At 40.1% G+C, this 24,070-nt stretch overlaps 2 protein-coding genes across 6 annotated transcripts in view; one reads left to right on the forward strand and one right to left on the reverse strand.

The window, feature by feature from the left end:
- The first annotated feature begins 60 nt into the window (after positions 1 to 60).
- The window catches only part of stxbp4 (syntaxin binding protein 4), a 53,199-nt gene continuing 29,189 nt past the window's right edge, over positions 61 to 24,070 (forward strand). Inside the window, exons 1-6 of one of the 5 annotated variants that reach the window (XM_056366401.1) lie at positions 8,101 to 8,412; positions 8,946 to 8,983; positions 16,514 to 16,587; positions 16,787 to 16,882; positions 17,004 to 17,073; positions 18,158 to 18,232. In XM_056366401.1, the coding sequence (XP_056222376.1) occupies positions 8,329 to 8,412; positions 8,946 to 8,983; positions 16,514 to 16,587; positions 16,787 to 16,882; positions 17,004 to 17,073; positions 18,158 to 18,232 (437 nt within the window). In that variant the 5' untranslated portion in view covers positions 8,101 to 8,328. Of the gene's footprint in view, positions 472 to 8,100; positions 8,413 to 8,432; positions 8,984 to 16,513; positions 16,588 to 16,786; positions 16,883 to 17,003; positions 17,074 to 18,157; positions 18,233 to 24,070 lie in introns of those variants that run through there. The other 4 variants (XM_056366400.1, XM_056366402.1, XM_056366404.1 and 1 more) reach the window with 4 other exon arrangements.
- Positions 1,245 to 4,742, reverse strand: LOC130162631 (hydroxycarboxylic acid receptor 2-like). The gene is made up of 3 exons (XM_056366405.1): positions 4,626 to 4,742; positions 3,294 to 3,937; positions 1,245 to 2,213 (listed from the first exon to the last, which is right to left on the reverse strand). The coding sequence occupies exons 2-3, from the start codon at positions 3,720 to 3,722 to the stop codon at positions 1,530 to 1,532; spliced, it is 1,113 nt and encodes a 370-aa protein (XP_056222380.1). The 5' UTR covers positions 3,723 to 3,937; positions 4,626 to 4,742; the 3' UTR covers positions 1,245 to 1,529.

The following is a 24,070-nucleotide window of genomic DNA, read 5'->3' on the forward strand; positions in this document are numbered from 1 at the left end:
CAGTGCAGACTGACATGCTTGTGAGTCCCCTGTTTGGAGAGAGAGAGAGAGAGAGAGAGAGAGAGAGAGAGAGAGAGCGGTGAGGCTGGAAAACGGAGCAGAGAGTTAGCTAGTTAGAGCCAAGGTTTTCGTCTCTCCCCTGTGCTTCAACTACAGTCCAGACGTTGAGCCAGGAAAGATTAACAACACCAAGGCAGGTAAATAGATTCTACATTGTGACTGTCAGTTAATGGTAAATATTTTTGATAGAAGTGAATTTTTTATACACCACATTTGATATGTTAACTGTCAGTTCAGAACAATAAACCTAAAACAACTTCAGACTGGAAGGAGAAGGATGAAGATGTTCAGGCAGAGCAGCAAGATGGAGGAGAGAGACTTTTAGCACAGGAGAGACAGACTGCATGAAATCATGAGAGAGAACAGGCCCTGGGTTTATGAGACACCAGCTGTTGCTACTGTCATGGAAAGGTAAGTTTCAGTCGGGTCCATACTTTATGGGGTTGGGGTTCTCTTACATGTCTGTGGCCCCCACCCCATCTAGAAAGAGGCAAGACACCCAGATCCACACTGTGTGGCCTGCAGGTGTTTTGCTTCTCCTTGAAGTTGTTATTTTCGGATTCTTTGTGGTCATTTTGTTCCTCTTTATGGTTGTTATGTGTCTCTTTGTGTTTTTATTGAGTCACAGTCGCTTCAAAGGGACCCGAGGCCTCAAGGGGAACATTCAGTAATCCTTACATGTGTGGCACCCAATTTATAGAGACAGGAACACATGGTTGCCAGATAAAGAACGCTACGTAAACAGGCTCAGAGAATTTGGTCTGGATGGTGTGAAGGAGACTGAGTGTGTCAGATGAGACATTAAAGTCTGTTCACCGGTCCAGGTCTTTCCGTCCTGTCTGTGTCCATGTGATCTGAGGTTACAAGATCATGAAAGACACCAGCGAAAGACATCACAGATCAGCTGATGTAGTTCATGATTTGTCCACTAGATGGTGCACATTGTCCATCGACATCTACTGAGCAGAGGAACATTTATGAGTAAGGAGTCAGACTTTTTTATGATAACTGAGTCTTAAAATGCTGCTCGTTATTGGTTTGGTTTTCTTTTCTTTGATTCACTGCTTTCTCAGCCATTTTCTCAGCCTCGTTTAACCTCTGACACTTGGCTGAACTCATGACTCATCACCACAAAAAAGATTATATTTTTCAAAAGATACCAAATACATTGGGATGAATCCTGTGTACATGTGTCTAAAATCATCATGAGGCTTAAATAAAAAGCATGAATATGTATGTGATACTTTCAGTTCCTCAACATGAAGGAACATTTTAGTCCAGAATTGAAGAGAATCAATGAATACATATAATTAAAACCCACATTTGTATCTGTTGTTTAAGTATATTTACATGCAAATGCAACATATGATCATAATTGAAAATGTATGATGTAATCATGGCTTCAACAGTATCAAATAATAAATAAATACAAAAGCAGATGAAACCAGGAAAGTACTAGGAAGAGCTTATCACATGGCTTCACTCCCTCTGCTGGCCCTCATGGATTTTAGTTCCTGTTGGGAGGTTGACTGAGTTCCTGACGAGTACTCGGTGTCATCGCCGCCCTGACCACAGCAAAGGGCACGGGGCAGCGAGCTGAAAAGGGCCTTCTTGAACATGGAGCTGGAGAAGATGTAGACAATGGGGTCCAAAGCCGAATTCAGGAAGTTCAGCCCAAAAGACACGATGGTGAGCTGGGTGAAGGTGTAGAAGGCCGTGCAATCCCATGGGCGGTATGAGCGGATCACCCACACCCCAATGGTCGTCACCGTTGTGGGCAGGAAGCACACCATGAACACGGCGACGATGGCGGCGCACACTCGCATCGCCTTGCGCACCTTGTCTGGTTTGCCCATCTGCCGCTCCTTCAGAAAGCTGGAGATCCGGATGGAACAGAACAGCAGCATGGCCAGTGGGATGACGAACTCCAGCACCGTCAGGATCCGGTGCATGCCCACCAGGACGATGATGCCGCGGGACGCCTCTTTGTAAGAAGTGAAGAAGAAGCACTGGGTGCCATTGCCGCTGCCCTTGATGTGGCTGTAGGCCAGCATGGGAACCCGGGGACTGATCACCAGCAGCCAGACGAACACCGACACGTATGCAGCCTGTCGCTTGGTCATACAGTTGAACCTGTGGTGAGGGTGGACCACCTGGAAGGAGAAGACAGTGATGCATCATTTTGATTTTATACTCAAAATAGGGTCTCCATGGAGCTGTAGTTATTCAATGTGGACCAATAGTTGGTCATTTTAAGCAAATTTATGGCAACACACACTGGCAGTGTCTGAAGTGGTTACATTTTTTTTTTTTTGCTTTATTATTAATTATTTTGGGGGTAATTCATCTCTTTATTAGAAAGTTGACAGTAAATGAGGGAAGATGGGGGATGACATGCGACAAAGCTCCATCCAGACTTGAGCAAGGAATGTTGCAGTTCATGGTCAGCACTTTAACCTCTAAACTAGCCATTGTTTCATATGGAAGCCTTCACACTAGACACATGCCTAGTAAACTGGGTAGAAAGAAATTCAGGAATTTTATTACTTTAGTGGATTAGTGAATCAAAACAAAATTTGAAATGTCGACCCTGGTTCCTCGAGTAAAAAGACATGAAAAGTTTGCGAGTTCCTAAAGTGGTTCTTTGAGTCCTGGATTCTCAGTGGATGGTTGACTCCTCCCACTGAGACCTATCTCAGCAAGCAAATTTCATTATTGACCTTAGAAACAATGATCAGTTGAGTGCATTTTAATGTTTAACACTATACTTATGTAAAAGTTTAGCAATATTGCTTTAATATGATTGATCGGGTTTTGCAGTCGTCCTACGCTAGTTTATCTAATACTTTTAACTGACTGTTTATAAATTACTTATAGTTCACTATTTCAAGCGTTTATTCATAGCTTTTAGCAAACTAAGTACAGTCAGCTTTTTGTAGGTGGAAGCTTACCTGTTACTATATCAATACATTTAGTAAAGATCAGCATCACATCAATTTTTAATCAGTTCAGGTATTCAAGTACCCCCTGGAGTACACATGGTTGGCAATCACTGCCCGAAACCTTAGTGGGAAACCAACCAGTAAACACTGATTATGGTTTTAGTATTATACTGGTATTCTAGTATTGCATTATGGATTGTCTACTGAAGTGTAACAAAATGTTGCACAAGCTTTTTCAGCTTCATCAGCCTCAGTGTGGCCATTGAGAGCAAACGTTAACTAGTTCCTCACCTTAAAGTAGCGGTAAATTGCCACCACGGTCATCAGCGCAATGCTGGCCGAGCGGTTGGAAAACATCAGGAAGAGGTTGAGACGGCACAGGCCATCTCCAAACACCCAGTGGCCCCTGAGCAAGGAATCAATCCTCAGTGGCAGACTCACGAGAGAGAGGAAGTCGGCGATGACCAGGTTGAAGAGGAACAGGTTGTTGGGGTTCCAGGCTTTCAGTTTAAAGCAGAAGATCCACAGGGCGACGATGTTTCCCAGCAGCCCCAGTATGACATCAATGGTGAGGACTGGTGGCAGGATCACACCCTCCAGTTGAATACCGACTGGTGGGCAGCCACCGCCTCTACCACCACCAGGGACTGGGGTTGTGAAGTTTAAAACTGTGGTGGTGAAGTTTTCCTTTTGCTCTGATACCATTTTAGTGTAATTCATGTCCGTCTTAACAAAATGATGAATCAGTTTGGTGGATTTTTTTTGTAGTATGAAAAAAAGGTTCTTTTTATGCGCTATTAAAAACAGTTGTGGGTTTGGTGTTGGTTAAGAATGAGAAGAAAAAAACTGAATGACCACAGCAAGGAAAGTTTCAAGATTCAGGAAATCAGCTGCTTCCTCTTTTCACCTTCCTCCTTTTTTCTGTAGCATGAAATCTGAGTGTAAAATACAGAGAGCACTTTGTTGGACATCAGCCAGTTCCTCTTTTCAGAGGTCAGATCATAAGGTATTTCATAAGAAGCATGCATCAGCGGTATGACTAACAAAATTAACACAGTAATATCTAATATATCTATAATACTTTAAAAATAAAATCAAAACAACAACAAAAAAATTAAACAATAAAATGGGAAAATTAAATTAAAGTACCCCATTACAATAATTTGCACTAAATAAAGTGCACTTTACAATTGCATCTGGACAATTGTTCTGTAAGAAATTTCGAGTTAATAACATTCAATTTCCAAAATTAAAAGAGTACTGACTGAATACCTGTTAATATGCCATCACAAATAAATTAACAAAAATGCCATACAGCAACCCCCAACCAATCAAAGAAAAAAGATATTCATATTTTAAATTAAAAAACTATGCAACAAAATACTATTTTACTACACAAACCAAAATAATGCTATGGAAATAAATGTTTTAAAATGAAACTTTCATGTTCTTTAATATGTTGTATTTACTGAAAGAAAAATCAATTTAATCCCTTTCTGATCTAATAAATATATATTAAAATAAACAAAGATTAAATAAGACTAATTTAGGAGTAACTTTCCAAACTTAATTATAATATTATAGTTTAAAATACAGTAAATCATAATCATATTCAGTACTCACCAGTCAGATGTATGAATGGATTAAGTTCAGGAGGAAGGAATAGCAGGATGTATGACCTTGTTCCTGTATTTATGTCTCTTGCAGGAGGGTGTCACTGTGTTGTTGCCATCATGTATGTCAGTCAAAAAGTTACCACATAACTACTGGTACACAAAAAACAAAAAAAACAAAACAAAAAAAAAGTGACGTGTAAGTGCTGCGTAAAGCTAGTTTCTCAAGACATTTCACAGTGGTGTGATGCTATTTTTAGAAGAATGGGACCAACAGTATCCTCATTTTCAGCACTAGTGCTAAGTCAGAAAATATGTTTTGTTGATGTTGGGTGAAGATACCCCATGTAACATGTCCAACTTGACACAATCTGTGAGTATATTCAGATGGTTTGGTGCTGGACACATCTGTAACCCACATGGATTTTAGGGCTAAAAAACCCATATATGTGGTTTAGAGGTGTAATGACATGTTGTTCCCACAAGGGGGCGCTTATACATTGATACACCTGTTATTTTGAAGGGGCCACGTGACCTCTCTCTTTTCACCGCAGCAGCTCTCTCGACACCGCAGACGTGCGAGCAGGCGGATAATAAATAAGCAATTCCTGGTATGAAACACCGCGAAATAGTCATCAAAGTCAAATTAATGTCCTTGTAGCAACGCTAATAAGATGCTCTTTCAATAGAAGTCCAACTGTGAACGAGAGGGAAACAGCTTCTGTCCCGTTAATATTATTATGAAACTCCGGTGAGTTGCCACAGTGTATACTAGCATTTTGTTGTTAGCATGGTATAAGAAGTTGCATTAAAATTGCAGATGAGTCACGATATCTCTCATAAAAACCAACCGGTGATTGTGACATGTGATTAAATGTTTATTAAATGCTTCGGTGCAACTGTATCATTATATTTATTATCTGAAAAGATCGTTAGCGGCTAAACGATAACCGCTAATTGCTAATGGATACGCTAATTGCTAATGGATAAGCTAATTGCTAATTGATAAGCTAATTGCTAGCTCTTGTTAACGGAGTGACTAACACTGTGTCTAAACTTTAAAGGACAATTACGTTGTTTTCTTACAATACTATCATTCGGCTATGGTTGAATTGAATTGTTTACTTTAATGCTTTGTAATGCCATTTAATGGTAATTTAACTGATTTTGGTTGTGAAAAGTACATGCTAAGAAAATCATAAGGTATAATTTAGTTAATATTCTTGATTGAGTTAAAAGTACATTAAAATGGTGCATAAAAATGTAAGAGTACAGGAGATAATTTAGTCGAATGTTAAAATAGTAATTGTTTCACCGCAAGAAATGTATAATAAGTAATATGTTACAGTAAGAATATCAATGTTGATGTGGCAGAAGGAAATTCATTGTAAATAATTTATCATTAAGTTAAAAAGACAATTCATGGTAAATGCTTCATGTTAAAATTACTAGTTGTTAAAATAAGGTTATTGTAGTAAAAGTATACCCTTAATTGTTGGTTATATGGTGTATGGTATTCTGTGAGAGAAAAGAATTTAAGGAGATCTCATCTAAGATACATAAAGAGAACCGAATAACTTATTATCCTGCACTATCTGTGTAGGTTGGTTTTTTTGTGACCAGACAGAGTTAAAGATGGCGAGCCCAGCCTGTGACCCTGTGGACGGTTGGAGAAACGGTGTTGGCCAACCGTAGGAACTGCCCACAGAGGACATCGGATTTAAAGTTATACCCAGTCCTTGGGTTACAGATAAGATACACAAACACTATTTATCCTACCCGGGTAGTAGTAGTAATAGTAGTGAACATTTGGAACAGATATTACACAAACAACTTTGAACTGAACTCTTGAGCTCTTTAATCACAAGGAGTACCTGTGGATTAAACGAACAACAAATAGACTGAAGGACATTTCATTGGAGGTTTCCACTTCCATAATGGACTATTTCTGTTGATTTCCTTTTTTTTGATTATTTATTTTATTTGTTATTTTCCATTCTTTTCAAAAGAATTACAGTGTGTGTATCACTGTGTGTACAGTTTGAGGCAATAAATTGTCGCTGTTGAACTATAGAATAATTCACTCCCTGAATTATTCAAGACAACTGCTCATCGGACCTAGATAGATGTTAGTGTCTTATTATTACTGTTGATTGACCCTGAAGGCGTTACACATCCATCAAGTAAACCTAATAAAATCACCGTGTGTTTAAGTTGTGTGTTTGTGGGTCAAAGGTCACATTTCCTGTTACTTGCTATCACTGAGGTACAGGATTTTGAAATGGGTTTCCTTTTTAGGGACAAATTTGCAAATGATTGGGGAAGTTGTGAAACCACAGAATTAACGTTATTGTGGTTGTGTGTGACGTATCAGCATATCGTCGTTTTCCAGAGCTGATTTTAGAATTTTTTTTTTTTTAGAAGTCTTTGTATGCCACAATAGTATAATTCCTTATCATTCATCATTTTCTGCCACTTTTCTGAATTTCTCTGACTCACAAATATTTAGCTTTATAGTGCAGACACAGTTAAAATCTAATCAATCTAATCTAATCAAATCTAATTCAAATGAACAAAACCTTGAGTGGAGGAATTTGAATTTGAGTGTTTCTAACAATATTGTAGCTGAGTCACGAAAACTCGAGTCTGAGTCGAGTTTCAAGATCCCTGAGTCTGAGTCGTCAATGTTGAGTCTGAGTCAAGTTTCAATATGGCCTTTAGTGCTACACTCTGGCACAAAGAGCTGACACACAATTAGAAAAGGTCAATGTTCAACACAGAAGCCACAGCTGTCAGCGTGTTAAAGGGAGTTTAATTACTGTGTGTGACACTGAAGCCAACTTCTCCAACTTAAAAGTCCGAATGCAGTCAATGCTCGGGTTCAAGTCAATGTCTGAGTCATCAGTGATGAAGCCCAAATTGAGTCAAAGTCCTGAAAATCAGGACTTGAGTTGCACTTGAGTTTGATTCCTGTGCTGGTTTCTCATTAATCCTTCATATTTTGATTACTTTATAGGCACTGTTTTTCATTTGAAATTTCAATTTCAGTTGTGTTGAATTTTGAATTTTGAATTTTTATTGCAAAATTTTCTACATCTATTTTTTAAATCCAAAGGACAGGCATTTGTGAGGATTATATTACAGTGAACATGATTAGTATTTAGCGTGACGCTGTTTGGTAGCTCTTCCTCAGCGGGGTCCTCTGAGGTTAATCCAACCTGCTGTTTTCAGTAAGAGCTTTCCATTGGATGTTGCTTTTATGGGTTAATTACTAGCACCTTCTGGGTGGTTGCATTAGTGGTTGTGCTAATGCAATCTCTAGCTCTCTGTACTGACAAGGTTACCCCCCCCCCCCCCCCCCCCCCCAAGTTGACAGGATTGGTTCCTTCGGTTTGTGATGTATGAAATCCTGGCTGTATGAATCTGTCATTGGTTCACTGCTGTATATTCAGCTATGGTGTTGACTCCATGTGGACATGTTAGCAAGGTTAAAAACATGATTCTCATTGAAGGGGGTCCTGATTTGGACCTGATACTGATCCTTATGGTTGGGTCAGGACTTTTCTAACTTTGTCTACTAAAGCTGAAGCACCTCTCTCTCTTTTCTCCTCCTCTTTCCCTTCCTTTCTTTCCATCTGTCTTTTTAATCCCAGCGTTTTTCGGTGATGAGTCACCCCCTGTTGTGTACTCAGACAAATAAAATTTGAATTTCAATGGATGTGCACTGGATTGAACCGTCTGGCTGCTTCATACTCTTAAAAGCATCGCTGCAGACTCCACAGTGTTGCTGTTCACAGGTGATTTATCTGTCTGAAAATGCAGAGAGGCAACGCTTTAAGCTGCTTCCGCTGTTTTTAACTGTAACACTTTAATCTTTTAGCTGAAGAATGGAGCCTTCAGTAAATGCAGCCTTTTCTACAGCATGCTTCCTCTCCAACGTGTGTGTGCATATGCTTATGTTGTACGTGTGTGTGCGTGTGTGTGTGAGAGAAAGAGAGAGAGAGAGAGAGAGAGAGAGAGACGGACGGACGGGTATCAGCATGGATTAGTGAGTAAAGGTAAGCGTGTGTCTCTCCCTGTCTCGGCGGATTTCCATCCCTCTCCTCCTCTCTCTCCGGTCACACACACCGACCTGGTTTGAACCACCGCTGCCGTCTCATCTCATCCCGTCTTCTCCGCCGAAACACCCGCTGCTGTCTCATGGCGGCTCCTGTTTGTGTGTGAGAGTGTGTGTGTGAGTGTGTGTGTGTGTGTGTGTGTGTGACTGATTGGTTGGGTGTTTTTTTTTTTTTCGGTGTCGGACCGTCGTGCGATGCCATTACTCCCTCAGGAGGCTGAGAGATTCGATGGGCTGTCTCTACTCTACTGGTAAGATGATTCTTCCTTCACTCCTCCCCCCTACCTTCCTTCCTTCCTTCCTTCCTCATTCCCTTCCTCATTCCCTTCCTTCCGTCTCTCCTCCTCTAAAAGCGGGAAACTTCGCTCCTTGACATTGTTTACGGCTTCTGTTGTCCTGTGTCGTCCCCGGTCTTCGTTGACTGCAGTAATTCATGTGGGTCACAGACTAACGTGGGTTTACAGCCTGTTTACCGGCAGATGCCTCGGAGTTAAGTCCACATGCTTGTCTGCAGTTCTGGGTCATGTGTGTGTTTGTAAAGGACAATACCAACATTTTAAAAAACAAGAAGAAGAAAATTCAGCACAGGAATGCTGTGCTGCTTTTCCTCCACCAGATTTCTGTTTTACTCATTTGAAAACTGGAGTTACTGCATTTTTTTTTTTACTGGTACATATATCTACATTTTTTTTTGACAAGTTTATGTTTTACATTCAAAATTAGATCAATGTGGCTGTTGTCATGTAAAAATCTTGTGTCATCAAAATTTTAAGTTTTCAGAAATTTCAAACAGTTAATTTTACACATGGAGTTATCAATTGATCATTTATTCCGCAAATCTGAAATATTCTGGTTGTAATTTCCGGTCCACGGTTCTTCTTTATTCAATTAACAGTCTAAAATCTAAAGATGTAGCATTTGTAACTTTTCTGCATTAACATGTCTTAAAACAATTTGACCTATGTTATATATTTTGTTGAATTGTGTTTTTACATTTTCCAAAATGTTTTCAACAATTTTATTTCAAACCTGTAATTTTAATCAATGTAACGCTCTGTTTCATTGGGTCTCCTGTCAATGACATCCTATCTCAACAAAACCTCAATCAACACAAACAAATAAGCAACTATTTTATAATTTATTAATCGTTTAGTCATTTTTTTAAAAGAAGAAATTATGAAATTCCCTGGTTTCCCATTTTGATTATTTGCATGGTTCCATTAAATTTGTGTAAATTTGATATTTTGGGGTTTTGGGCTGTCGGTTGGACAAAACAAGACATTTCGAAGACGTCTTCTTGGACTCTCCGAAACTATGATGGACATTTAGAGGAAACAATTTATCTATTTATCAAGAATCAGCAGACTAATCAATGGTGAAAATAACTGTTCTTTAATTTACAATGACTTAACTAAGACTGGACTGTGGGAAATTGCGACAAGAATTCTTCATAATGTTTTGGGCGTTTTTCAGAATAAATGATCAATAGATCATTTGTGAAAATAACCAAATAATACACCAATTAAAGAAATAGTTATTAACTGTTAGTATACATTTACTAGTACTGTACTTAAATATAATTTTGAGGTAACAGCCCTGACTACATGGTTTGCCTAATAATTACAGGAATGTCTTATTATGATACTATACTATGGCAATCAATCAATCTTAATCTTAAAATATAACAAAGTATTCGTTAGCACAGGTGCATTTATATGATCTGTAATGCAAAATGTAAACTCAATGTTAACTGGCTCTTACGTGAGTGACACCTCAATCAGCTCACTGACGACTGATCTTTTCTGATCTGATCATTGAGCGATCCTGTTTAACCCGAAGCTGCAGCAGCTTCTGTGTACCTCACAACATCCTCCTGTGACCGGTAATAATCTGTCAGCATACGGATTCATCTGCATCAGTCATCTCTGTGAAAACATCTGCCGCTCCTCTCCTCATCTGATTCTCCTCGTCTTTCTCTGACACTTGAACATACAGGAGCAAACAGGCAGGAGGTGATTAAATATGTAAACACCAAACAGTAAATCTTCAGAGGCTGCACCTCGTCACTGTTTCCTAACAAATGCACAAACCTGTCTGTGTTTGTATATAGAATTATAACATGTAGGTGATGAAACCTGTAAAACCAGATACAAATAGAAGTTACTGAACTGACTCAATTCTGTGATGAAGACAGTGAGATGTAGTTAAATGCTCCAGAAAAGATGATAAATTGAGTTTTAGTTATGATTATTTTGTCAAACTACTGTTCTCGGGTAAAATCTTGAATTTCTTAATCCAGCATTTAATAACACTTCTTAACACATCTCCTCCAACCATGTCTAAAGTTACGTTTACATCCCTCATGTGTTTTCTGCTTGGATTATTTGCTGCTACTTTGCTGTTGCAATAATAGTATACAAACTTAATTTCTAAAAGACAGCGTTGTTCCTGCAGTAAAAATTTTAATCACATATTTGATTACAGCATAGAATAATTTAAAATGAGGAGTTTTACTTAAGGAATATTTTATTGTGTTAAACCCCGAAAAAGATAAGAGTCAAGTTCAGCAGCAGAATATGGAAACAAAACAAGATCCCAGAAGTTTTGTTAGATATTAAATAATGCAGGAAAAAAAAAAAACTAAGGCCGTCCTCAGGTGAAATAATATTATTAATTCAACCCATGCATAAGTGTTAAATGTTTAGATGTTATGTATGAAACTTATATATTGACATTTATGTCTAGCCCTTGCAAATATGTATGTGTCTTATATTGTAGACATGTTAAAATTAATAAGAAATGAATAAGAAAAACATGCAAAACTTGCATATATAAATGAAATATATAATGTTAACAAATATGGTTGCAACATGTTATACCACATAAAAATGTATCAATATATGTACATATAAAAATTTTACTATGGGTATTTCATGTATGCTCTAAACTTATATTTTATATATCCATATATATGTGTGTGTGTATATTTGAGCAATATCACACAAGAAGGAGAGATGTTGCACTGACTATCAGCACAGCTGTGATTCAGTCATAGGTACAAGTATTAGTGTGATATTGCTTTTATACAACAGTTCTACGAGCGCCATATTAGTTAAATACATTATTTAGCTAATACATTATTTAACTAATATGAATATAAAAAGTTAAATACGTTATTTAACTAATACATTAAACAGATTATGATTTGTTTGTTTATTTTATCATGTATTTGGCTACGCCAAAACAAATAGTTCCGCAACTGGACTGGTACTAGACTGTTGCTAAGCAACACATAAACATTTTCCTGACCTGCACAGTGCACACTAGCTTGCTACTTTGTCTACTCGTTACCTCAGGTGTGTGCTGAAGTATCCAGGCTTCTCCCTTCATCCTCTTCTGACGACCACACGTCATTAAATTCAAATGTTATTTCTGGAAATATTTTCATCTTTGCAAAGTTTGTTACAATCTAAGAGAGATAACGTTGATGTAACGCTGATTAATGGTTAATAGAACACCTGAGAAGCAGAGTGATACATGTAGTTACAAGTCCCAGTGCCATTATACTCTATATCAGCACTCATGGAATGACTCTTGTGTGATACACATACACTGTTTCCCATAGAGTTGGAATAATTTTTTTTTCAGTTTAATTGTGGTTTAATTGTGGTTTCATTTTCATTGTGATATGTTTGGAAGAGATTGACTACTAAAGTTTTGACAAGATGTATGTGTGTGTGCGTGTGTGTGTATATGTATATTCATAGGTGATAATACATCCCCTCAAAAGGCAAATTCTAATGTGCAAATGGATGACTTTAATATTGATCTGTTGAGTACATTAACTGTCTTCCATCTCTAATATGAAACTGTCAGTCATGTAAAATAATCAGTTTTAATTTGACACATCTCTACGGTGACATTTATTTGATTTCAACGCTGTGATTTTTGCGCCTTCAGATCCATTCAGTAAAATAAAATAAAATGCTCCGAATGATAAATATTTAATATTTTAAGACAAAACCAAACAAAGTGACTCTGCTCAGTGCTGGTTCGTTGTGTCCTGGTGGCTCTGCTGTAGAATTACAGTGTGTTCCAACTGGCAGCCAGCCTGCGTGTGATGGTAATCACTTGCGGCAGGTAATGCAGATTATCAGGTATTAAGTGATCAGTTTAATTGCTCCCTCGTGACCCAGCAGCTCCGTTTGCTGTGCACTGTTGTCATCTGTTTGTCGGGCTCAGAGAGCCGCTGCTGCTGTCAGGTTATTAATGTGCCAGTGGTACAACAACAAAAACCCACAGAGGACAACAGTGACCTGAAATCAGACTTCATGGGTCCTGGGCCCTGAGTTGAACTGGTTCTAAGCCATACTCTGGCGAATCAGGTCAGGTAGGGTCAAGTTATGTTACTATAGATCTGAGTGAGTCCCAGTGAGTTCTCCAGAGACTTGTCTTCTCTCATAATCAGTTCATTCATAGATTTTTAGCTGTGACGCTACGGTAGTGATGGCGCTTGGGTACAGAGTGAGATAGCTTAACATTGCATAGCGTCAGCATGTATCTGACATAATCAAGGGGAAAGATTTATAAGATCAACCGATTTGCTTATCAGTCTGATTCTATGAACAATTCCTGATCAGTTCGTGTCTGTGTGTTTTCAGAGTCAGTGTAACAGATTAATTATCTCTGAGTCTGAACAAAGGCCATAACCTTAAAGCTATCTGTAATAACACTGTCATTTTGTCATCACTGAAATGACAGAATATTTTCACTGAGGTTTTCTTAGTCAAAGAAAAATCTGCAGAGCCCGCCTGTGTGACTCTAATGTTATTCCCACCGGTTGAGAATTTACCTGTGGTGGTGGGTGGTGCAGGGTGAGACCGATGTGCATGGAAAGGTTCACGCATTTCAGAGAGATAGAGTCTCTGTAGCTACAATTTACAGACGTCCCACCACGCATGCAAGCGTAAGCTATCGGTAGCATTAGCTAGGTGGCCCAAAGTTGTTTTTTTATACTCTGGTATTGGCACCCGCCTCAATCCTCTCTGCCTGAATTCACAATGAGGTCGTGGATGTGGATGTGGATGTGGATGTGGATGTGGATGCGTGTGGCGGATGCTAAGTCATAAGGTAAACTTTCGTAATTCTGCTACCGATCAAACCAAAGTACAGGCGTGGCCGTTGGCCATTTGTCACTGTTGTACCCATTTTCATACGTTTACGAACACAGGATTGGACATAACCAGGAAGAAATGCAGAAGAAGGAAATGTTTTATTTGAAACTATAAAATTTGTGTCCCTGTTTGGAATATATATTTTCTGGTACAGTCGCTCAAAATAGTTGAGTTAGTTTGAAAAGAGTGAAATTAGGTCTTCAGTTCTATTTGAAATGAAGGCGCCATGTTCTCTCTTGTTGCAAGTTTCCAGAAATAAAAAGAATTGATAAGCTTGGAGGTATACGATTCAAATGGTTCAGACGATATGGAACCAGTTCTCAACTGGAACCGGTTCTTGATTCTGGTCCCTGGTTCTTGCACTAAAATAAAGGTCAAAGACAATGATGAGAAAATCATGCTGTTGATTTCATCCTGTCGGCTGCAGCCTCAGCTGACTGGATGTCTTGGCTTAAACTTGTCACCTGTGATTGACTGGTGACCGGTCCAGGATGTACCCTGCCTCTCTCCCAGTGTCAGCTGGGATTGGCTCCAGCCCCCCTGTGACCCTCAAAAGGATAATGGATGGAGTTTGTCTGTCATGATAAGCCTCTCCAGGGGGATCAGAGGGACCTCCACTTCACCTTGGAATCTCTGTTCCTCCACTTCACTGTACATTATCCCTTACATAACACGCAGTGTATGCAACCTGCCTCACTGTAACACCTTTAGAGCTTCTGCTCTCTGTCTGGAGACTGTGTGCATTCAGATTATGAATTCAGCATGAAATAAACGTTGTCAGGTAAAAATACTCTATCTCTGAAATGTCAGCTCAGTCAAGGAGCATGAATCTAGAAGCAGTAAACTTTTTTTTGCCTTTGGAAAATCACATTTCTGCTGAGCTGAGCTGTTTCTGAAGGGAAGCCTGAGTTTACCTGAGACCAGGTTCTTTCAATTCACAGACCAAGTAATTAAAGTTGCACTAATCGAGCAGGATTACACAAAAACAACTGAACCGATTTGCTCCAAACTTGGTGGAGGGATGGGGGATGAACCAGGGAAGAATGATCCAGTTAAAGATGTGGATCTAGCAATTTTTTTATCACTTTCCTAAACATTGCGAGCATTTTTCGTCTTGATGGAGGTATGTGAAGTTATACAGTGGTTTTACCAGGTGGAAACTTGGTTTTACTTTTAAGTCTCAAATGAAGTCAGTGTTTGGACAATACCATCATTTCTTTTGTGAATCAGTTCAAACTTCAGTCACGTTTCAAATCTCAAATCTCCAGTTCTGCTAAGTTTTGCAAATGTCCCTTTCTCTGTTGCTCTGTGTTGTAGCAGAAGTCTCCACAGTGAAGATCATAAAGCGTCTGCATGTTAAACCACAACCAATATGTTTATCACACCTGTGTCTTCAGATTTGAGTTATGACTCAGAGAGATACACGTTCTGATGTCTTAAATCTATAATGATCACGTTCTGCAAATCAAATTAGCCTAGAGCATAAGACTGGAAAGCAAACCACTCCCCTCCTCCAACCCCTCCCTCTCCCTGCTCCGTTAGGCTCTCCTCCATCCTCCATGAGCTCCTCGTCTTGTTCACCAGCCTGTGCGTTAGCCATACACGTCTTCCAGCAGCTAATGCTAGCCTGTAGTCTCAGTGTTAGAGGAATAGTGGACCAGACGCATATTCTCATTCTGATTGATAGCTGTGAGCTCCCACCCCTGACTTTGGCCTCCACTGATTGGTTGGAGGGGCGAGGCGTGCTCATAAACTTTCTAAGGGAAAGTTCTTCTAAACTTCTGCACATATTTGTTGTAGTTGTTGTCAAGATTTCTGTAAGCTAGTTAGCTGTTAGCGCCCATTCCTGCCTCTGGCTTTATTTTTTATTCATCATTTATACAAGAGATTAGGGGCAGCCCTGTGAAGGCAGTCTGTGCATGACAATAGCTGCTGTCTCTGCACAATCTTTGACATACACACACACACACACACACACACACACACACACACACACACACACACACACACACACACACACACACACACACACACGTAAGCATCTAAAACAACCTCTGCTCACTCCGACTCTGTTGCGATGTTGAGCTGAGCCTTGGAACAGAACCAGAACCAGCAGACAGCAGGATCATGTTCACCCCGTCTGAGGACTCTCTTCATCCTTAATCTGAACCTTCTCAACCAAAAATCTCTCTGCACACACGCGTGCGCACACACACACACACACACACACACACACACACACACACACACACACACACACACACACACACACACAGACTGTCGAGGACGTCATAATTGCTCTGTAATGTTCCTTTGACAGTTTTTAATCGTTGTTTGTGTCTGTTGGAGCTTCACAACATCCAGGTCACAGTATGGTTCAACCATTTAAGACGCAACAGATTTTATTGGTTTGCGTGTGACTGGGTGGAGGAGGGAGGGAGGGAGGGAGGGAGGGAGGGAGGGGGAGACAATGACAAAATCCTGTGATGATTTGATTATTTTGTGCAGCAGAGCACCGAGGAGAGAGAGGGAGAGAGGGAGGGAGGCTTTGTATGAGGAAGGATGTTGATCTGTTTTTGAACCTGTTGTGTTTTTGCTTGTTGCCAGGACGATCATGGGCCCGCACGGCATCAACCGAGCCGTACAGAGGCTGGAGTTCTGCGACTGCAAGAAAGGACTCGGTAAGCATCTTCCTCCTGACCTCTCTGACCCCTGAGTCATCATCATCATCATCATCATCATCATCATCATCATCATCATTCTCGGTGTCATCTGACTCGTCTCTGAACTGCAGCTCAGCCTGTGCAAATGCAGGATCTTTCTGTCAGCAGTGTCAAAAGCATCAACGTTTTCCTGACTAACCTGAGTGTGTGTCCACAGGTGTGAAAATAATCGGAGGTTACCGAGAGCTGACGGGAGAGGAGTTTGGTATCTACATCAAGCGCGTGATAGCCGGTGGTTTGGCAGCCATGGACGGTAGGTAGTGTTTTTATATTTTGTCCTATACTGGGAGAAATACTCTGACAGTTGTTGTTATTAGTGTTATTGTTATTATCCTCTGATTGTCTGTCTGTCTGATTGTCACTCTCTGTTCCAGGTCGGCTTAAGTCAGGTGACCTGATTTTGGATGTCAATAACATCAGTCTTATAGGAGTGACCAATGACAGGTGAGTTTGACTGTGTGTGCTGTGTTTATGACTGTTGTTGTTGTTGTTATTATTATTTTCACATTTGATGCAGCTAGGAATGTAGTTTCCTCATGTTTTCAGAAGAAACATGTTGGACTCGTCCATCAGTTAACTTACCCAGTCCTCCATGTATATATACATATATATATATATATATAGATATATATATATATCTATATATATATTTATATGGAAGCCGAGAAAACATTACAAATATTTTTTATCCCGTTATGTCAAGATAACAAAGCTCATTATCCCGAGATAACGAGATATTATCGGGAACAATTTTGACTGAACCTCATACGCTCAGTCGCAGTTATACTCCTCCTTAATAAGAATCCTTAGTAACTCGTTAGCTGACGAGGACTGATCTGAAAATGATCTTGTATGAAAAGACACACTTGCCAGGCTTTGACGATGATGGCAAGAATAGCATTCATGCAGTTGTTAGGGGTGGGCATGATTAATCGATGATCAATAATTGATCCTTAAGGATTTTGTGGATCACGCGGAAACCGATCGATCTAACGTGTGTATCAACGATGTTGTGTTGTGTAGTTTGTCTTGAAGCAATGCAATGAATTTCACTGCGTGGCAGCAACCAGCCGGGTCACAATTTAAATTTACAACAGAGAAAAATGAATATACTCAGCTGTTTTTTTTCTTTTTTGTTCTGTTTGAGGAGGATTGTTGTTGGACTATAATCTCTTCTTGGAATAAAGATTTAATTGAGGAAAAAGACGCTTTCTTCAGTATTTTCTGCCATAGACATTTTTAATATAAAAAATTTATAATGATAATTAATTGTTCATTTTCCCAATGATCGATCAAGGAAAGTGCCCATCCCTAGTAGTTATTGTTGTTAGTCGGGGAGCACACGGGACACAAATGTGCTGCTCTACTGGCGAGGTTTTCCCAAACTTCAGGGCCCTTCAAACTTACCCCACTTCAAACTAACGAGCTTTGTTATCTTGAGATGACGGGATAAAAAAAATATTTGCGAGTACGGCCTTCTTCGACTTCCGTACACGTCACAGATGCTAATGGTCCTCTTTCCTGATAGGGCGGTGGAGATCTTGAGGACAGCCTCACTCTCTAATCACATGTCCCTGCTCATCGCCAGAGACGATGAATCCAGGTAAAGAAATGCACTGCCTTTATTGTGAAAATAATCACCTACTTCCTTTAACTCAGGACGTTCAAAGTCTATTATTTTCTTGCACGGTCTATAAAACACTTCTCTGGGTTCAGCTGAACTGTAACGTCCTTGTGTTGTGTCGTGGTCTTTGTGCTGACATGCGTCTCTGTCGGTGTCCCCGTCATGTAATGAGGTCGAGCGAGGACGCACCTTGTCGTCAGGTGATCGTGATCTGTGTCCTGCAGAGCCACTGATGTCATTTTGTTCTGACTCATCTAAAATTAGTGTGAACACAGTCAGGACACGGAGCTGCAGACACACTCCGTGGTTCTGCTCTTCATCACAAAAACATCATGGACTTTTGGTTTCCATGGAGACCAGTGAGACAGTCATTTCCAGAGGAGTTTTGAGGTGAAAAAAAAAAAAAGAAACAGCAATAACTCAAGGTGTAAGACCTGAAAGTGACACAATTTTTTCAGTTTGACATCATGTGCTGCTTCACATTTTCCACACAGTTTAATCCAGGTGATAATCTGCCTGAGCTCGTACCTGTCCTTGCTTCAGTGTGGTGGCTTGTGTTCGCTCTGCCCAATTTCGCCGCCTCATCTCGAGGCTCCTGCTGCTTTCATGTTGGGTAATCCTCTCTGAAAGATGCCTGAGATCCTGAAAGCCTGTTCCTGGCCAGGTACCATCCCCTCCCCAGTAACACACAGCAAAGCAACAAAGCTCCTTCTTTCACAAGCAGTCAGCCATTTTTTTTTTTTTTTTTTTTCCTGGAGAACTCCACGTTAAATCTGATTATTTTTTACCAGAGGTTTGGTTAATAACAATCTTGTGCAGCTGGAGTTTAATCTGCAGTTTCTCTTCAAAAGGCAGACTTTGTGATTTCTGCTATAAAAGATAATCCACCACAGCTGCTCGTCTTTACAAGAAATACTAACTTCTGACCAGGGCTGCTCAATTATGGCGAAAATCATAATCAGGATTATTTTTGATCAATGTTGAGATCAAGATTATTTAACAACATGATTACTCATTCCCTTTGGAAACACCACACATTTATTGAACTTTAAATAAGAAACTGTTTTTAACAGGGGACTTTCTTGAACTTTAGATACAATTCAGCATAAAAAAATGTATTAAATAAATAAAGATAAATAAATAAAAATAATAAATAATATATAATATATAATTATGTGCAATTAAATATACAATATAAAAATGAATTAAGGTGAATTAAATCAAAACAAATAATATCAACTATGTTGTAACATTAGTGTCCTACTGAAAACTAAGAAAAATATATTCAGCATGTAAAAATAATAAAAATAAATTGGACCAAAATAAATTTGTGAATTTGTCACATGTAGCCCTGATCCTCTTCCGTAGCGATGCACCGACATACTGAGAAATACTAAAACATATATTCAACATTTTACTGAACTATATTCAACATTTTCCGCTCAGTAACTCCAAGGAAATTAAAGGCCCTACTCATGATGACACACCCCTACATATGTTAACGTACGCTGAAACGTAACCAGGAAATGGATGGGGTGATGGTTTTGGTAGCGGGGATGAAATTTGTTGTGAAACAGAATGTGGCACAATAATCATTTTATCTCGATAGAAATTGACATGAATCATTTGAGAATAATTAAAAGGAATAATGACGATGGAATCTCCTTTTGTTACCACCTGCTGACGTGTCTTATGATCTGAAGCTTTGACCGCCCACAGAAGTGAAGCATGTCAGTAGTTTGATCTGTCCTTGGTGTAAACCCGACAGGCAGCGTCCCGAGATTCCCCAGCAGGAGGTAAACCGACCTGGCACTCTGCTGTCTCCTGTGCTTTTCCACGTCAGCCTGCCGTGTTGAGACAAACGCAGCTTGACACAATAGGGACATTCTGCTGTCTGTCCAGGGGGTCTCGGCTCAGGAGGACAGAGCTCCAGCTGAGCCGAGACGCAGAGCAGCACGGGGCTCAGCAGAAACAGCGGCAGGAGGCAGGCGGCTGCACAGACTGCGGTCGGTTCCTCTGGTTTAAAGTCCTGGTTCTGGTTTTACCAACATGAAGTCTGTGTCTCGACCATCACATAGACCTGTTCCTGTCAGGTCCTCATATTCTGACCTCGTATCCTGCCTCCAATCAGTGTTTGACACGCTTCATTAACATCTAGTATCTCCTGAACAGGTCAAAATTAGAAAACTGAGAGCTAATTACTTTGTTTCCTTTCTATTCTTTGCTATAAAGCGTGTTTGATAACACTGCTCGTATTTAAGATGATAAACCCGTCACCATTTTACCAAAATTTGTTTTTTTTCACCAGTTTTTTCAGCTTTTTTACAACTTTAACGTCATACGTCACAAACTTAAGGAACCAATCCTGTCAACTTGTAGGAACGGAGGGCGGGGCTAAATAAACCTGAAACCTTGTCGGTACAGAGCGAGAGAGTTAGCATTAGCACCACCGCTAACACTAGATGTGTCCCACTTCTGGGGCCGTCTCCTTCGAAGGATATGGTCTATGAAGATGTGGCCCTTCGTAGACCGCAAAGGCCAAACCAAAATAAGATGGTCTGGTCCACCGAGGTTTTTCGCTGTGTGTCACCAGCTGTTCCTGAACTTGTGCGACTTCTGTCACCTAGCAACCTTGACAATACGTAACTTTTTTTCACTAAAATTTTAGGTTTTAAGACCCTTGGTTTTAACAGTTGTACTGTTAGCTGTTAAATTGAGCTGAAACTCAATACTTACATGTAACAGTGTTATCCTCAGGCTCTCTGTCTGTGTTGTTTGCTGTCAGTACTGGCGTGCAATGAATCTTGGGATACACAGGGCCACGTTGCCCAGAAAAATAACTGAAGACACAGCTACCGGACCTTTAACTGCTGGCGGGGATGAAGGGGTGAGCAGAGGGAACCCAGAGTGTGGTGCTCAGGGTGGAGGCACGTCTTGATGAGAAGAAAGAGAACAAGAAAGAGAGATGATATTGAGTTTGTCCCCGAGGTTAGAGGTGGTGTTTGGAGGGAAAGTGATTAAGTGAGGGACAGAAGGTGATTTGAGGTGCAGCCTCAGATTACAGGGGCTGATGGGAAAGGACCGTGTTGTTGTGACTGCAGAGGAAAGGTCGTCCCACCTCTGGCAGAGAGAGAAGTCATTTCATTTTTATTATTACGAAACCAAATCAGCAGGGAGAGAGAGTGTGTGTGCGTGTGTGTGTGTGTGTGTTTGTGTGTGTGTGTGTGTATGTGTGTGTGTATGTATGTATGTATGTGTGTGCGTGAAAGCAGCTTTGCAGCGACACGTCAGATATATCTCGTCTCGGAGCTCGACCTCGATTGTTGCAGTGATTTGTTTTGTTTCACACTTAAAACAAATTATGATTATTATCTGCAGCTGGCCCCCGAGCGGTACAGCGGGTCACAGTGAGGACGCCATGATGCAATCACACAGCGGGGGGGGGGGGGGATTTCGTTCTGCTGTCCTCACAGGTTCAATGGATAAAAACAGAAAAAAACAAACGTGGACTCTTAAGCTTATTGATGGAGTTTCGGTGAGTCCAGGAGGCTGAATTGGATCGAGGCTGGAAGATTATGTGGTTTTTAAGCTGCTGTCCAGACGTGAAAAGTCGAGTTTGGTGAATTCTCAGGGGTAGTTCAGGGACAGTCAGGACAGATCAGATCACTGATCAGCAGCTTGTTATTGATTTCATCAACAAAGTAATTACTAATAATATTCATTGGCGAAACAAAATAATAAGTAACACCATGACCTTTATGACCCAACTAGTGGTAAACATCTAATTAAAGCAAAGCTGCTTTTTAATATTTTGTTCAACCAACACTTTGGTTTCCTGGTTCAGTTTCACAGAGATACCTCAGTCTGCTCCGTAGTGTCGCTCCATAGATCAGTCTAATGTTAGTCACTGACTCGTTATAAGGCAAACACATTAGACACCTTTCCCCAGACTCACTCAGGACTGAGACCAATGTTACCATGGTAACAATTTGCTGGCCAGTAGCACCCAACAACAAAAAACTGAAAAACATGGCTCATAATTCGTTTTTTTACTAACATTGTTATGGAGAGAACAAAGAGAAGGGAAAGACTTTTTAGGGACCAAATCAGATTTTTCTTTTTATTGTTCCTTCGCTGAATTTCCAAAGTAAAACGTCCTTGTCACTGTTGAATTCTTCCAGACAAACATTTTCTGCAGAGGTAAACAGAGCTCTTAAGTCTTAATTTACCCAGAGTTCATTGTACTGCAGCCCGGCTTAAGAAGAGAACTAACTGCTTTGTGCAAGAGATGAATTCAGACTCAGTCTATCTGAAGTCTGACTGTTTATTAGATCCAAGCCGCAGTCAGAGTCTGTCTTTGTGAAACCGGCCCCTGGTATTAGAAACTCATCAGATGCTCCAGTGACTGTAGACTGTTGGTGCTGTCACACCAGACCTGTTTGCTTCTGTCTGGCTGTACTCTGGTGTGTTTGCTGCCTTAGTTTTTGTCTGTGTTGGCTGGTGGGGAATCTGGACCCAAACCACCTGAAAAGGAGGATCTGGATCTGTCTCCAAGTGGACTTCTGTGGTCTGAAAGCAAAGCAAACCAACCACAGGACAGTCTGAGAGTAAATATTAGTCTAGGGCCATTATTCAGTAATATTGAATAGTAAAATATTTCCTTCCATATGCGCCATTTTTCCGTAATATCGGAAGAAGAAATTGCAGAGAAGTTTGGGTTTTTCTTCAGTTGTACCAAGTCCAACCCTCATTTCACTGCATTGCATTGCACTGTATGTGCATGTGACAAATAAAACTATGAAATGCTGTTTTAGTGGCAGCATCACTTACACTTGAAACATTAAATGAAATAACATAATTATGTGTTATGTAAAACACACTCAACTGAAACACGCCGAAAACACAACTGACGCATAAAAAACAACATTACTTCTTCATGTGTCGGTGAGGCAGAGCTCAGCACTGCAGCAGTCTGCAGGTCTGTCAGTCATCAATCACTTCATGTGTCCTCAGTGGGGCAGTTGGGTATGCAGCAGTGAGATATATTATACAATGGGCACTCATAAAAATAAATAAAGATAACACCAAGAGCAAAGAGACAATAAGTGAATAAAAACAGAACAGAACACTTTGTTAGTAGATAATAAGTTAAAACATCTACCTTTTCCTCCTAGAGATTAGGAGGGGGGTGGTTGAGGGTCGGGTGATGTCTGTTTATGAACTTCATGGATGGTTGTGGTTGACTGTGGTTTAATGAGATGAACTGTGTTTTCAGAGGCATGATATAAAATAGTGTTTTGACTCTTTAATTGAGGTTTTAAACGAGACTCTGCTGTGATGACAAAGGTCAGACAGGTGATCAGTGTGTGGAACCTCTGATCGCTGGATGTGTTGTCTTTACCCCAGAGCTGATCCAGTTTAAAAGGCATTAACAGCCAATCCGATCAAATCCAGATCAGACAGTGATGGTACGAGTGACCTCAGGTTTCCTCTGTGTCCATGTGAGGGAGACAAACCCTCACAGATCTGCCTGCTCTCCTCAGACCACAAGCAGAGGCAACACACCAGGCCGAGTCCTGCACTCAGAGGAAACATCGGTGAAATGTACTCGTCATCCAAAATACAAGAACTTACAATGAAGATTTCTTGTATATCCAGTTTTGTGGATTTTCATGTTTTCAGATTAGTTTAAGAATAAAAGAGAGGAAACAAGGAAACACAGAGAGATGCAAAAAAACACAAGATTTCATGTGTCTCCAACCATCAGATAATTTGACTTGGAGTCTTGGAGTAATGGAAATTTGTTATTGGTATTTT

The sequence above is a fragment of the Seriola aureovittata genome, chromosome 21, assembly GCF_021018895.1.
Source record: "Seriola aureovittata isolate HTS-2021-v1 ecotype China chromosome 21, ASM2101889v1, whole genome shotgun sequence".
Classification (NCBI taxonomy): Eukaryota; Metazoa; Chordata; class Actinopteri; order Carangiformes; family Carangidae; genus Seriola; species Seriola aureovittata.